The sequence below is a fragment of the Monodelphis domestica genome, chromosome 4 (genome assembly GCF_027887165.1).
Source record: "Monodelphis domestica isolate mMonDom1 chromosome 4, mMonDom1.pri, whole genome shotgun sequence".
Lineage (NCBI taxonomy): Eukaryota > Metazoa > Chordata > Mammalia > Didelphimorphia > Didelphidae > Monodelphis > Monodelphis domestica.
In genome coordinates this window covers 101,427,463-101,442,327 of record NC_077230.1, presented here as the reverse complement: position 1 = coordinate 101,442,327, position 14,865 = coordinate 101,427,463, and the positions used below count along the sequence as shown (strand labels likewise).

The window sequence follows — 14,865 nt, the reverse complement described above, 5'->3', positions numbered from 1 at the left end:
ACAAGGCGCCACACAAAGGATTATGTCACCGGAAGTAGTACTGTATGTGAGTGATGCTGTGCTTTGCTGCCACATCTGTGCTCCTCTCACTGACCACCAATGAAAGAGGTGCCTCTTCTGGAAGTGAGGTGGGGGCTAGATAAATGGCCTCAGGGGGCCACATGTGGCCCATGGACCATAGTTTGGGGACCCCTGTTTTAAGGTATGCCAGTCATTTATCCTCTAATTTGGGATAGATGGGGAGGGAGAAAAATTGCTTATTCTTAAATAGATTAATCCAACCAATATTTATCATATTCCTATTAAGTTACATTATTGGAATTACAAAAAGGCATAATTCTTGTAATACCTAGTTTGAGACTGTACACATTGAAAATTGAAATAAGAATTAAGGATAACTGAATGAAAAGGCATTTGTTACCTACTCTTTGCCAAGCAATTTCTTTAGTTCTGAGTATATAACTAGAAAAGTACCTGTTAAAGCTTGCATTCAGCAGCTAGGTATCACACGGTATAGAGTTGTAGGACTAGATTTGGTACTTTCTGAGTTCAAATCTGTCTTTAGATGCTTCCTGGCTGGGTGACTCTGGGCAAGTTACCTAACTCCAATTGTCTAACCTATACCACTTTTCTGTCTTCTCTAAGGCAGAAGATAATCCTTTAACAAAAGTAAGTATTTGTCTTTTTTGTTTTGTTTTATAAAGTTTCCTTCTACTTTGGGAATATTCTGACAATGCAAGTCAGAACATTCAACTGCAGAACACATAGAAGGACCTTACAAATCCTAAGGGTACAGTTACAGGCTAAAGAAGAAGGTATAGGGCAATGATGGCAAACCTACAGCACTGGTGCCAATGATGGCATGGAGAGTTCTCTGTCCGCCCCCCCCCCCCCCCCCCAAGAGTTCATTACTAGAAAGGCAAAGGGACTCAGATGGAGCTGCTCCCCTACCCCTCTTTGCCTGATGACATTTTTTCACCTCCCTTCTCCTGTCTACCAGTCCAATGGGAATGCATAGGGGGTTAAGGTGGGTGGCTTACAGGAGGCAGAGCTGAGTAATGTTGGGGCCACTCCTCTGCCCAGCAGCCCTATGTGGGCCTTTCATTCCCTGTGTGGAGTAATGGGGTAGTGGTGCACCAGACACTAGGTGGGGAAGGGTAATATCATGTGGTCTCTGTGGGTGGGATAGGCACTTCTCTCAGTGTGGGGATGGGATCCAGCACTTCATCTCTAAACGGTTTGCCATCACTTGTATAGGGATTCTGAGTTTGCATTCTCAGATGGCAATGAGCAGTGAAAGGAGAATGATGAGGTATCTGGAGGAAGTAGTAGCAGGGCATTGACTTTAGGCTACAGTGGTGGAAAAGGCATAATGATTCTCTGTCTTAGTTGGAAAATTTTATTTAATTCATTCAGTTATTTATTAAAGCATTGATGTTTAAATCTTTGGTCACAGGACCCCTTTATGCTTTTTGTTGTTGTTAAATTCAGTTCCTCATTCTTTCCCCTCTCTACACCATAGAAGGCATCATCCATCAAAATATATAGCTTACATCTTTTGTACTTCCACTTTTCAGTTCATTTTCTGGAATGTGAATTGGAGGTGAACATACACAAGTTACTTTTCAAATATTAAATCTGTAGCTATATAGTATTCCATTGGCTCTACTCATTTTACTCTTCATTATCCCATGTAGTTCTTTCCAAGTTTTAACAATATTGTTCTGCTCATCATTTCTCATGATACAGTATATATAGCTGTGTATAGAGTGTACTATCAGTTTATTTTCCAAAATGGTTCCCAGCTTCACCAAGAGTGTATTAGTGTGCCCATTTTTCCACATCCCTTCCAACATTTGTCATTTTGCCCCTTTGTCATTTTAGCCAATCTGATGGATGTGAGATGATAGCTCAGAATTGTTTTTCATTCCCCTAATCAGTAGTTATTTATTTTTCTAATTAATTATTTCAGTTACATGTAAAAATAATTTTTGACAATTGTTTTCTGACATTTTAGGATTCAGATTTTCTTTTTCCCTCCTACCCCAGCATGATATAATCTGATTTAGGTTATATCCATTCCTTCAAGCAATACATATTTCCATGTTGCTTGTGTCATGATAGAAGATATATCACATGTAAGGGATATAGAGCATTTTTAAGTGTACCTACATATAGCTTGGGTTTTTTCATCTGAGAACTGTCTATTCATATCTTACCCCTTTATCAATTAGGAGATGGCTCTTATTCCCATAAATTTGACAAAGTTCTCTATATATTTTAGATCTAAGACCGCCATCTGAGAGACTATGAAAAAATTCTTCAATTTTCTGCTTTCCGTCTAACCTTAGCAATATTTATTTTATTTGTACAAAATATTTCACTTTAATGTGCTAAATAAAAATTATCCATTTTATATCTCACAATGCATCTCTTATTACTCATAAATTCCTCTCCTTTCCATAAATCTGACATGTAATATGGTTCCTGTTCTTTGCATCTGCTTATAATATCTCTACTTATGTCTAGATCTAGCATTCATTTTGATCTTATCTTAGTGAATGATAAAAGATATTGGTTTTATAACTATGTCAAACTATTTTCCCGTTGTCCTAGCAGTTTTTACAAATGTGACTTATCTCAATAGCCTGAATCAATATTTTTGTTAAATACAAGGTTACTATAATCTTTTCCTACTGTTTGCTGTATATTTGTTCTGTTCTACTGATCTAACTTTCTATTTCTTAGCCAGAACCATATAGTTTTGTTTTGTTTTGTTTTGTTTTGTTTTGGAAACCTGTACCTTACATTTTAGAATCACCACTGTATAATGGTTCTAAGAGTGGTAAGGGCTAGGCAATGGGAGTTAAATGACTTGCCCAAGGTTACACAGCTGGGAAATGTCTGAGGCCAGATTTCAACCCACGTCTTCCCATCTCTGGGCCTGGCTCTCAATCCACTAAGCCACCCTGCTGCCCCCAGTACCATATAGTTTTGATAATGAATGCTTTATAATATGGTTTAAAATATGGTACTGCTAAACACTTTTTTTTTTAACCCTTTCCTTCCGTCTTGGAATCAATACTGTGTATTGGTTCAAAGGCAGTAAAGTGGAAAGGGCTAGGTGATGAGGGTTAAGATGACTTGCCCTCGATCACACACTTAGAAAGTGTGTCTGAGGTCAGATTTGAACCCAGGACCTCCTGTCTCTGGTCTTGCTTTCAATCTTCTGAACCACCTAGCTGCCTCCAATCTTTAGATCTTCCATGAATTTTATTATTTTTTTCTACCTCAAGATAATTTTTTGGACTTGTTTAGAAAGGATTGTCATTTTAGTTATATTGGCTTTGCCCATCCATGAAAGATGAATATTTCTCCAGTTATTTAGATCTCACTTTATTTATATAAAAAGTGTTTTATATTAGTGGGAGGATTTTAATCAGTGACTTCCAAGATGTGTGAGCAATCACTCTATAAAGTCTATAAGGAAGTGGGCCTGGGCATGTGAATGAGCAGGGATTTTGGATTCCCTCCCAAAAGAGTGGGTATGGACTAACTAATCATTGAGTAGCCAGCAAAGGAGAAAAAGAAAGCATAAAAGGAAACTTAGTGGGAAAAGTTCTCCACTAATGGTTCCAGGGCCAAGTTCTAATTAAATTGTAAAATGAATGTTATCAACCCTTGTGAGCTAGAATGGCAGCAGAGATGTCAAGAAATAAATTTTGAGTTAAATGGAATTTGGATGAGATTTGCATCAGTTTGAAATTGGTTTTTAGTTAGAGAAAACCCTGTTAAGGAAAGCCTGGTCAAAAAGGTACATTTGAGAGAGAGAGAGAGAGAGAGAGAGGGAGTTATTATGACTAGAGTTGAATTAATAATGTGGAGTAGTGCAGCAAGCTTGGAAAAATTACATCTCAACCACACAGTACTTCTTGCCTATTGCACACTTAATAGACTTCAGTATAGTGTAAACATAACATTTATATATACTGGGAAACAAAAAAGTTCATGAAACATGGTTTATTGTGATAATTACCTTATTTTGGTGATTTGGCACCAAATCCACAATATCTCTGAGACATGCCCCTTAAAATTTGTTTGACACTGTTGTATTATTGGTATGGTGAAATAAATAACTAACAAGTTATTTCTATCTTTTTAATAGATTTTTTTATTGATGTCCTTTCAAACATCATATAGTCTTCACTTTCTTATATCTCCCCTGTTTTTTACCCATGACCTCCTTTAGATATTAGCCTGATAGGGTACAGCTGGGTGACTCAGTGGATTGAGAGCCAGGCCTAGAGATTGGAGGTCCTGGGTTCAAATGTGGCCACAGACACTTCCTAGCTGTGTGACCCTGGGCAAATCACTTGATCACCATTGCATAGCCCTTACCACTCTTCTACCTTAGAACCAATACACACTACCAATTCTTTTTTTTTTTTAAATTTTAAACATTATTTTATTTGGTCATTTCCAAACATTATTCACTGGAAACAAAGATCATTTTCTTTTCCTCCCCGCCCCCTCTCCCACCACCTTTCCCTCTCCCATAGCCGACGCATGATTCCACTGGTTATCACATGTGTTCTTGACTCGAACCCATTTCCCTATTGTTGGCATTTGCATTAGAGTGTTCATTTAGCGTCTCTCCTCAGGCATATCCCCTCCACCCCTGTAGTGAAGCAGTTGCTTTTCATTGGTGTTTTTACTCCCACAGTTTGTCCTCTGCTTGTGGATAGTGTTTTTTAGATCCCTGCAGATTGTTCAGGGACATTGCATTGCCACTAATGGAGAAGTCCGTCACCTTCAATTGTACCACAATGTATCAGTCTCTGTGTACAATGTTTTCTTGGTTCTGCTCCTTTCACTCTGCATCACTTCCTAGAGGTTGTTCCAGTCTCCATGGAATTCCTCCACTTTATTATTCCTTTTAGCACAATAGTATTCCATCACCAACATATACCACAATTTGTTCAGCCATTCCCCAATTGATGGGCATCCCCTCGTTTTCCAATTTTTGGCCACCACAAAGAGTGCAGCTATGAATATTCTTGTACAAATCTTTTTCCTTATTATCTCTTTGGGGTACAAACCCAGCAGTGCTATAGTGGGTCAAAGGGCAGACAGTCTTTTATCACCGTTTGGACATAGTTCCAAATTGCCCTCCAGAATGGCTGGATCAATTCACAATTCCACCAGCAATGAATTAGTGTCCCCACTTTGCCACATCCCCTCCAGCATTCATTATTTTCCATAGCTGTCATGTTAGCCAGCATCTGCTAGGTGTGAGGTGATACCTCAGAGTTGTTTTGATTTGCATCTCTGATTATAAGGGATGTAGAGCACTTTTTCATGTGCTTATTAATAGTTTTGATTTCTTTGGCTGAGAACTGCCAGTTCATGTCCCTTACCCATTTATCAATTGGAGAATGGCTTGATTTTTTGTACAATTGATTTAGTTCTTTGTAAATTTGAGTAATTAAACCTTTGTCAGAGGTTTTTATGAAGATTGTTTCCCAATTTGTTGCTACCCTTCTGATTTTGGTTATATTGGTTTTGTTTGTACAAAAACTTTTTAATTTGATGTATTCCAGATTATTTATTTTGCATTTTGTAACTCTTTCTAATTCTTGCTTGGTTTTAAAGTCTTTCCCTTCCCAAAGGTCTGACATGTATGCTATTCTGTGTTCGCCTAATTTTCTTATAGTTTCCTTCTTTTTGTTCAAGTCATTCACCCATTTTGAATTTATCTTGGTGTAGGGTGTGAGGTGTTGATCTAAACCTAATCTTTCCCACACTGTCCTCCAATTTTCCCAGCAGTTTTTATGAAATAGTGGATTTTTGTTCCAAAAGCTGGGATCTTTGGGCTTGTCATATACTGTCTTGCTGAGGTCTCTTGCCCCCAGTCTATTCCACTGTTCCTCCTTTCTGTCTCTTAGCCAGTACCAAATTATTTTGATGACCACTGCTTTATAATATAGTCTGAGATCTGGGACTGCAAGGCCACCTTCCTTTGTTTTTTTTTTTCATTATTTCCCTGGATATCCTTGATCTTTTGTTCTTCCAAATGAACTTTGTTATGGTTTTTTCTAAATCAGTAAAAAAATTTTTTTGGAAGTTCCATGGGTATGGCACTAAATAGATAGATGAGTTTGGGTAGGATGGTCATTTTTATTATATTGGCTCGTCCTACCCATGAGCAGTTAATGTTTTTCCAATTGCTCAAGTCTAGTTTTAGTTGTGTGGAGAGTGTCTTGTAGTCGTGTTCATATAGTTCCTGTGTTTGTCTTGGGAGATAGATTCCTATGTATTTTATTTTGTCTAAGGTGGTTTTGAATGGGATTTCTCTTTCTAGTTTTTGCTGCTGAGCTGTGTTGGAATTATATAGAAATGCTGATGACTTATGTGGGTTTATTTTGTATCTTGCAACTTTGCTAAAGTTGTTGATTATTTTGATTAGCTTTTTGGTTGAATCTCTAGGATTTTTTAAGTAGACCATCATGTCATCTGCAAAGAGCAATAATTTGATCTCCTCCTTGCCTATTTTAATGCCTTCAATTTCTTTTTCTTCTCTAATTGCTACTGCTAGTGTTTCTAATACAATGTCGAATAATAGAGGTGATAATGGGCATCCTTGTTTCATTCCTGATCTTATTGGGAATGCATCTAGTTTATCCCCATTGCAGATGATATTAGTTGATGGTTTTAGATATATACTGTTTATTATTTTTAGGAACGACCCTTCTATTCCTATGCTTTCTAGTGTTTTTAATAGGAATGGGTGTTGTATTTTATCAAAGGCTTTTTCTGCATCTATTGAGATAATCATGTGGTTCTTGTTGGTTTGCTTGTTGATGTGTTCAATTATGTAGGTAGTTTTCCTAATATTGAACCAGCCCTGCATCCCTGGGATAAATCCTACTTGATCATGGTGGATGACCCTTCTGATCACTTGCTGGAGTCTTTTTGCTAGTATCCTATTTAAGATTTTTTGCATCTATATTCATTAGGGAGATTGGTCTATAATTTTCTTTCTCTGTTTTTGGCCTGCCTGGCTTTGGAATTAGTACCATGTTTGTGTCATAAAAGGAGTTTGGTAGAACTCCCTCTTTGCTTATTATGTCAAATAGTTTGTATAGTATTGTAGTTAGCTGTTCTTTGAATGTTTGATAGAATTCACTGGTGAATCCGTCAGGCCCTGGGGATTTTTTCTTAGGAAGTTCTTTGATGGCCTGTTGGATTTCTTTTTCTGATATGGGATTATTTAAGAATTCTGTTTCCTCTTCTGTTAGTCTAGGCAGTTTGTATTTTTGTATATATTCATCCATATCACCTAAATTGGTGTATTTATTGCCATATAATTGGGCAAAGTAATTTCTAATAATTGCCTTAATTTCCTCTTCATCGGAGGTGCTGTCCCCTTTTTCATCTTTGATGCTGTTAATTTGCTTTTCTTCCTTCCTTTTTTTTAATTAGATTGACCAGTACTTTGTCTATTTTGTTTGTTTTTTCAAAGTACCAGCTTCTTGTCTTATTTATTAAATCAATAGTTCTATCACTTTCGATTTTATTAATTTCTCCCTTAATTTTTAGGATTTCTAGTTTGGTTTTCTGCTGGGGGTTTTTAATTTGATCACTTTCGATTTTTTTAATTTGTATTTTCAATTGATTGATCTCTGCTCTCCCTAGTTTGTTGATATATGCACTCAGGGATATGAATTTTCCTCTAAGTACTGCCTTGGCTGGCTGCATCCCAAAAGGTTTGAAAGGATGTCTCGCCGTTGTCATTTTCTTCAACGAAATTATCAATTGTTTCTATGATTTCTTCTCTAACTATCCGATTTTGGAGTATCATATTATTTAATTTCCAATTAATTTTTGATTTGGCTCTCCATGTACCCTTACCAATCAATATTTTTATTGCCTTGTGATCTGAAAAGGCTGCATTTATTATTTCTGCTTTTCTGCATTTGAGTGCCATGTTTCTGTGACCTAGTGTATGATCTATTTTTGTGAATCTGCCATGTGGTGCTGAAAAGAAGTTGTATTCCTTTTTGTCCCTATTTATTTTTCTCCATATATCTATTAACTCTAATTTTTCTAAGATTTCATTCACCTCTTTTACCTCTTTCTTGTTTATTTTTTGGTTTGATTTATCTAAATTTGATAGTCGTTGGTTCAAGTCTCCCACTAATATGGTTTTACTGTCTATTTCCTCCTTCAATTCTCCTAGTTTCTCTATTAAAATTTTGGATGCTATACCATTTGGTGCATACATGTTGATTAATGATATTTCCTCATTGTCTATACTCCCTTTTAACAGAATATATTTACCTTCCCTATCCCTTTTGATCAGGTCTATTTTTGCTTTGGCTTTGTCAGATATCATGTTTGCAACTCCTGCCTTCTTTCTATCAGTTGAGGTCCAGAAGGTCTTACTCCAACCTTTAATTCTAACCTTGTGAGTATCAACCCGCCTCATATGTGTTTCTTGAAGACAACAAATGGTAGGTTTTGGGGTTCTAATCCAATCTGCTATTTGTCTACGTTTTATGTGTGAGGTCATCGCATTCACGTTCAAAGTTATGATTGTCATTTGTGGATTCGCTGGCATTTTGATCTTTCCCCTAGTTCTGACCTTTCTTCCCTAGCTATATATTTTTGAACCAGTGATTTACTTTAGGCCAGTCCCCCTTGTCCCCTCCCTTGAGATGCTTCCCTTTCTAGCCCCTCCCTTTTTATGCTCCCTTCACCTCCCCCCTCTCCTTCCCTCCCTTTTTATACTCCATCCCTCCTCCCCCTCCTTAATTTTCCTTTCTTTCTTGACCTAATGGATAAGATAGAATTCAGGATCCCACTGGATCTAGATGTTCTTCCCTCTCAGGTTTGATTTCACTGAGAGTAAGGTTTAAGTAATTCAACTTCACGCTCTCTTCCTCTCGTCATATGAGAGTTCTTTCCCTCCCCTTCCCATTTGTATCTTTATATGGGAAAGATTATTCTATTAAGTCCCCCCCTATTTCTTGAAGTAAGTCTTAGTGTTATCAACGGTCCCCCCCCTTTTCCTTTCTTTGCCCCCACTTTCCCCAAATCTTCTTAATGCCCCAATCTTTCCCTATGCATGTGTCTTCTAACTACTCTTATGATGCATACAATTTTTGAGAGTTACACAAAACATTTTCCCCACATATTAATATATATAATTTGATGTAAATGTAGTCCTTATAGAAGAGAGTTTGACTTAATGAAAAAGATAAGATTTATCTCCTTTTCCCTTTCCTTCATATTTACCTTTTCATGTTTCTCTTGCTTTCTGTGCTTGGATATCAAATTTTCCACTAAGTTCTGGTCTTTTCTTAGCAAATGCTTGGAAGTCTTCTATTTTGTTGAATGCCCATACTTTCCCCTGGAAGTATATAGTCAGTTTTGCTGGGTAGTTGATTCTTGGTTGGAGACCCAGTTCTCTTGCCTTTCTAAATATCGTGTTCCATGCTTTGAAGTCTCTTAGTGTGTTAGCCGCTAAGTCATGTGTGATCCTTATGGGAGCCCCCTTATATCTGAAGCTCCTCTTCTTGGCTTCTTGTAGGATTTTCTCCTTTTCTTGGAAGCTCATGAATTTGGCAATTACATTCCTAGGGGTTGTCTTTTGGGGATTTAGTATAGAGGGTGTTCTATGAATCCTTTCTATTTCTATTTTGCCCCCTTGCTCCATAACGTGGGGGCAATTTTCTTTTATAATCTCCTGTAGAATAATATCGAGTTTATTGTTTATCTCTGGTTTTTTCTGGGAGACCGATAATTCGGAGGTTGTCTCTTCTCCCTCTGTTGTCCAAATCTGTGACCTTTTCAGTGAGATATTTTATGTTTTCTTCTAATTCATTAATTTTTTGGCTTTGCTTTCTTGATTCTTGCTGTTTTGTGATCTCACTTTATTCGAGTTGCTTAATTCTGGTCATTAGGGACTGGTTTTGCTTTTCAGCTTTGTCTGCCCTTCTATTTTATGCTTCGAGCTCTTTTTCCAATTGAGCAGTCTTATCTCTCATACTGCTGATCTCTTTCTCCCATTTTTCTTTCCAGGTTTCCATCTTTTGGATAAGTTCCAGTTTGAGATCTTCCAGAGCTTGTTGATAGTTTCCATTTTGGGAGGCATGTTCTTTCTTTTTTTGGATTTCCTCGTCATTCTCCTCTTTTCCTTGGGTACTTCCACCATAAACGTTTTCAATTGTTACCTTTTTCCCTTTCTTCCTGGAGGCTTGATTTTGGGCCATGTGAGCCATCCCTTTGGTGGTTTTATTCCCCTTTCCTTTTTGGTCTAGGGTCTGGGTGATATGGGCGGGTTTTCTGTGAATTTAGGTTGCCTCAGACAAGTTCTTCCCAGCCTCCGAGGTTTCTTAGAGCACTGGGCCCCTGATCACAGCCACACTGTCCAGGTGTTCAGCTCCGCCCAGATAATCAGTGCGTGGTCTGCCCCTGGTGTTTATCTCCACCCAGATGCTCAGAGCAACCACCCCAAGTACAGCTCCATGGACCCCCCATGCTCAGCACCGGGTTCTCCTGTGAAACTGCCCTGAGACGTTTTTTCCTAGCAGTCCCCAGATCCCAAGGACCCTGGAGTGGCCCCCCAGACAGAGACGTTCCCCACTCACTCGCTGTCCCAATGAGCGCTCCAGTAGCTCACTCTGGTTTGGTGGGGGAGGTGGGGGGGGGGAAAGGGTGCCTCAGTTCACGCTTCTGTGCAAGCTTACCTCCTTTTTATTATAGTGTGGAAATGTACAAACCCCATGTACCTTCGCCTCTGTGGGGTACTGGGGAGTCCTTCTGATCCTCCAAAGGTGATTTTTATGCTCCTTTGATGTAGTCTATTTCGTTCGGTGCCGGGGAGAGGAAGCGTGTGGCGTCTAGATTGCAGCCATGATTACCCGTGTGAGATTTAAAATGGTTGAGGTCTTAAACTGTAGTGATTAAAATAGTGGAAGATATAAATTGTGATAGATATAAGAGAGGGTGAGTAAATTTGACCGCAGAAATATGTTTCACTACAGTGTCTTGGGTTTAAAATTAAATATAAGGTGGTCGCCAGGGAAATATTCCCAATTATTCAAATACCCAAGTCAATTGGGTTTTATAGAGATTTTAATTAATAATACGTTACCAATGAGTAATCAAGAAAGAGAGAGAGAGTAAGAAAGGAATAAGTATGAAGGGCCTCAAGCCAATATGGCCTAGACCTGAGTCTTAAAAGAGAAAATCAGTCAGTTTTTTATAACTCTCCATAAGATCTGTCTAAGTAAGGATTTCTAATGACACCAGGCCAGCAGCATCTCAGCTGCTTTCACCAGCTCCCTCCTCCATCTGAATGTTTCAGAATCAGTCTCCTCAGAATGAGTCTCTCCAATCTGAATGTTTCAGAATCACTCCCCCCTCTTCCCTGAGCTCTTATTTTTAAGGGCAAAATCTTCTCTGTCACCTCCCCTAAGTCCTTATATCTACCAATCACTGTAGATGTTTCTAAAGGACTGCCTATTTTGAATTCACAGCTGAGTAGTTTTTAATCTCTTTAGTAAGTCAGGAAAAAAATGTTGCTGTGTCTACAAATTTCATTAGAAAAAACCTCTGAATAAGTTATCACCCTTTTAGGTTTAAGTAGTTTACAAGTTGCTCCACCTTTATAGGTACTTAGTTTCCCATTGTATCAATTCTAAAACACTCATGACTCAAAGAACTTCCTGTCCCTTCCATAAGCATGGATCAAAGTACTTTTCATTGTTCTCAAGGAGCTCTCTGTCCTAAAGCAGTCCTAAGTAGGGTGGAGTAGGGATATTCCCAAGGCAAGGAGCCCTCACATTCAAGTAGAATTCTCACTATCTGCTAGGGAATTTTTTAAGTAGAAGATTCCCCAATGGGGGAAATTTCCAACATTCATAAGTTTGAGAAATTTTGAGGTTTACACCCAGAAGACACAGTACCAATTCTAAGAGGGAAGATAAGGGAAGAATTAAAGGGAAAAAAAATTAGTCTGATAGTGGAACATATGGGTCAAAGGATAGGAGTATTTTTAGTACTTTATTAGCATAATTTAAAATTGTTTTACTGATTAGCAGCTGCTCTAACAATGCACTTGACATAGCCTATCTTCCCACAATCTGTCCAAGTATTTAGCAATTACTGTCTGATATCTTTTATGAAATATTAATTGAATATTTAGATAATAATCACATTGATTAAATTTTACCGACTTTTCTAGGGCCCCTTGGTTATGAATGTGCTTCAGTTTTATAATGCCTCCTGCTATGGCAGACATCCTTGACATTTGGGCTGTGGATTCTCAGATAGCATCAGATGGCTCCATTCCAGTGGATTTCCTATTGCCCACGGGGATCTATATCCAATTGGAAGTACCTCGGGAGGCCACTATTTCTCATATTAAACAGGTATGTTAACAAGATGGCATGAAAATTATTTGGGACTTGCACCAAAAAAGAGCATTTCTTATTTTTAATAGAACAGAATCTCTCTCTCTCTCTCTCTCTCTCTCTCTCTCTCTCTCTCTCTCTCTCTCTCTCTCTCTCTCTCTCTCTCTCTCTGTCTCTCTGTCTCTCTGTCTCTTTCTCTCTCTCTCTCTCTCTCTGTCTCTTTCTCTCTCTCTGTCTCTGTCTCTGTCTCTGTCTCTGTCTCTCTCTCTCTCTCTCTCTCTCTCTCTCCATATATATATATATATCAATCAAACCTTACATCTCTATTATATAGAATTTGCTTTTATTTTATTATATATGTAATATAGTCAATATTTAGAGCATATTTTCTGGCACACTTTTGTATTGTTGCTATGGTGACAATAAAAGCCATTAAGTTATTTCTGTGTTTTTGTTTGCTTATACTTTCTGGCCTTCCTTCTGTCAACAACTCTAAATTTAAAAACATTTTATTTTTTGGAATGGTCACCATCTTATCTTTTTTTATCCTACCCTATCCTCTTTCTGAGCCCCTTCACAATAGAGGAAAAAATACTCCTAAAGTCTCCACTTAAGTCTTTATGACAGTAATGAATCGTCAAGCAAAACAAATTTATACATTGTGTCCCAAAATATTTTTTGTCCCTCCAAACAAGTGCTAATTCTAGGACTTTTCTGCAGTACAGGGGATTCAAATAAGAAAAAAAAGACAGTCCTTACCTCCAAGGAGCTTACAATCTAATAAAGGGGAAAACAGCACACAAACAAGCTAAAAAGCAGGGAAGAGGGGCAATTTAGACATATGTCATTCTGTGGAGTTAACAGCAAGGTTGTCAGCCCAGTATAAATGAAAGCTTTGGGAAGATAGTACTTTTCCCCTCTATCCCTTCACTCAGAGGGGGAAACAAGACTCAGGATGAGTTTAGAAAGTGTTGAGTATCAAAACCGGATTCACTTTTTTTGTGGTGATGAGATTTCAGGTGATAATTTTATAAAAGAGATGCTGAATCTGTGACCATAGACCAGTCTTATCATTGCTTTGGTCAACCTTTTAAGATTGTAATTGCAGAGAAGGACCTGATCTCCATTGATAGAATTAGCTTGCTCATTTTGGATTTCTTATGTCAAGGAAATTATGGGTCTAATCACTATTTTATATCTAATATATTGAAATTGGTGAAAGAGTTCATTAAGAGCAATAAAATAAAACTGAATAAAATAAGAATATCTGAAACTGAATATTTTAGTTAGTGTGTTACCATGAATAGAAAAGGAGAAAACTTTTAGACTTTTTAATAAATGTCAGACTGATATTCCAATAAAATTTGTTATTAAATACCTAATATAAAGTATGCTCTATACTTATTTCTATAATCTGTACATATTATTAGGAAATATAAAATTTCATAGCATTTAGAACTTTAATTCAAATGTTCAGGATCATCTGGAACAATATCCTCATTTTTCAAATGAGGAGACAAGGCCTTACAAGTTGAGAGATATACCTGTTCACCTGATTTATTAATTACCGTGAAATAGTGATTAATAAATCTAAGATTTTAACAGGTTTTTAGGCTTTGGCATTAATATTCTGTTTACTATATTACACTTTTATGTTATCTCATCCCTTGAGAAATTTACAATCTTATTTAGTGACAAAGTTAATATAAATGAGGTGATTAGAAAATAAATCAAAATAACTTTGAACATGCTGAAGTTGAATAATAAGGAAAAATGTTTAATAAATTTTTATTCTTATTAGAACACCTGCCATCTAACACATGGAGGCATAACCATTCCTATGTGATCCCACTGATAACTTGTTTAAAGTAATCAGCCATAGACCTAAATGATTGGGAATGTTAATTACTCATGTGTAGATTAAACTAGTGTAATGAAAATGACAATACTTTCTAAATTCATTCATTTATTCAGTGTTCTACCAATTAAACTCCCCATAGAATATTTTATATACCTAGTCTAGGCACTATGATAAGTATTGGGGATACAAAAAAGCCAAAATACTACCTCTGCCATCAAGAAACACACATTCTAAGGGGGTCTAAGGAACAAAATAAATCACCCTTTCTTATAAAGTCTATTTAGAGTAGATGAACTGGAAACTTAAAAGACCTGCCTTTCAGTAAAGAATGGCCAAGCAAATTGTAATGGAATATTAGTGTAGCATAAGAAATTATTTACCTTTACAGAGGAAACTGGGAAAACATCAGAAGAATTTATATAATGATTATATTATAGAGCAAAATAACTTGGAAAGACTTTAGCATTCTTATCAACATACTGATAAGCGTTGAATCTAAAAGCATGAAGAAGGAATAGGCCTCTCCTAATAGAGGTGATAAAATTTAAATTCAGAAAGAATAAGACATTGTTTGGACTTGGTTAA

General features: G+C 37.1%; 1 protein-coding gene across 6 annotated transcripts in view; it reads left to right on the top strand.

Annotated features, from left to right (window-relative positions):
- PIK3CB (phosphatidylinositol-4,5-bisphosphate 3-kinase catalytic subunit beta) overlaps nt 1-14,865 on the top strand; it is a 200,268-nt gene that overhangs the window by 105,828 nt on the left and 79,575 nt on the right. For all 6 annotated transcript variants that reach the window (XM_056793674.1, XM_056793673.1, XM_056793675.1 and 3 more), the window contains one exon: nt 12,251-12,437. In XM_056793674.1, the coding sequence (XP_056649652.1) occupies nt 12,267-12,437 (171 nt within the window). In that variant the 5' untranslated portion in view covers nt 12,251-12,266. The remainder of the gene's footprint in view (nt 1-12,250; nt 12,438-14,865) is intronic.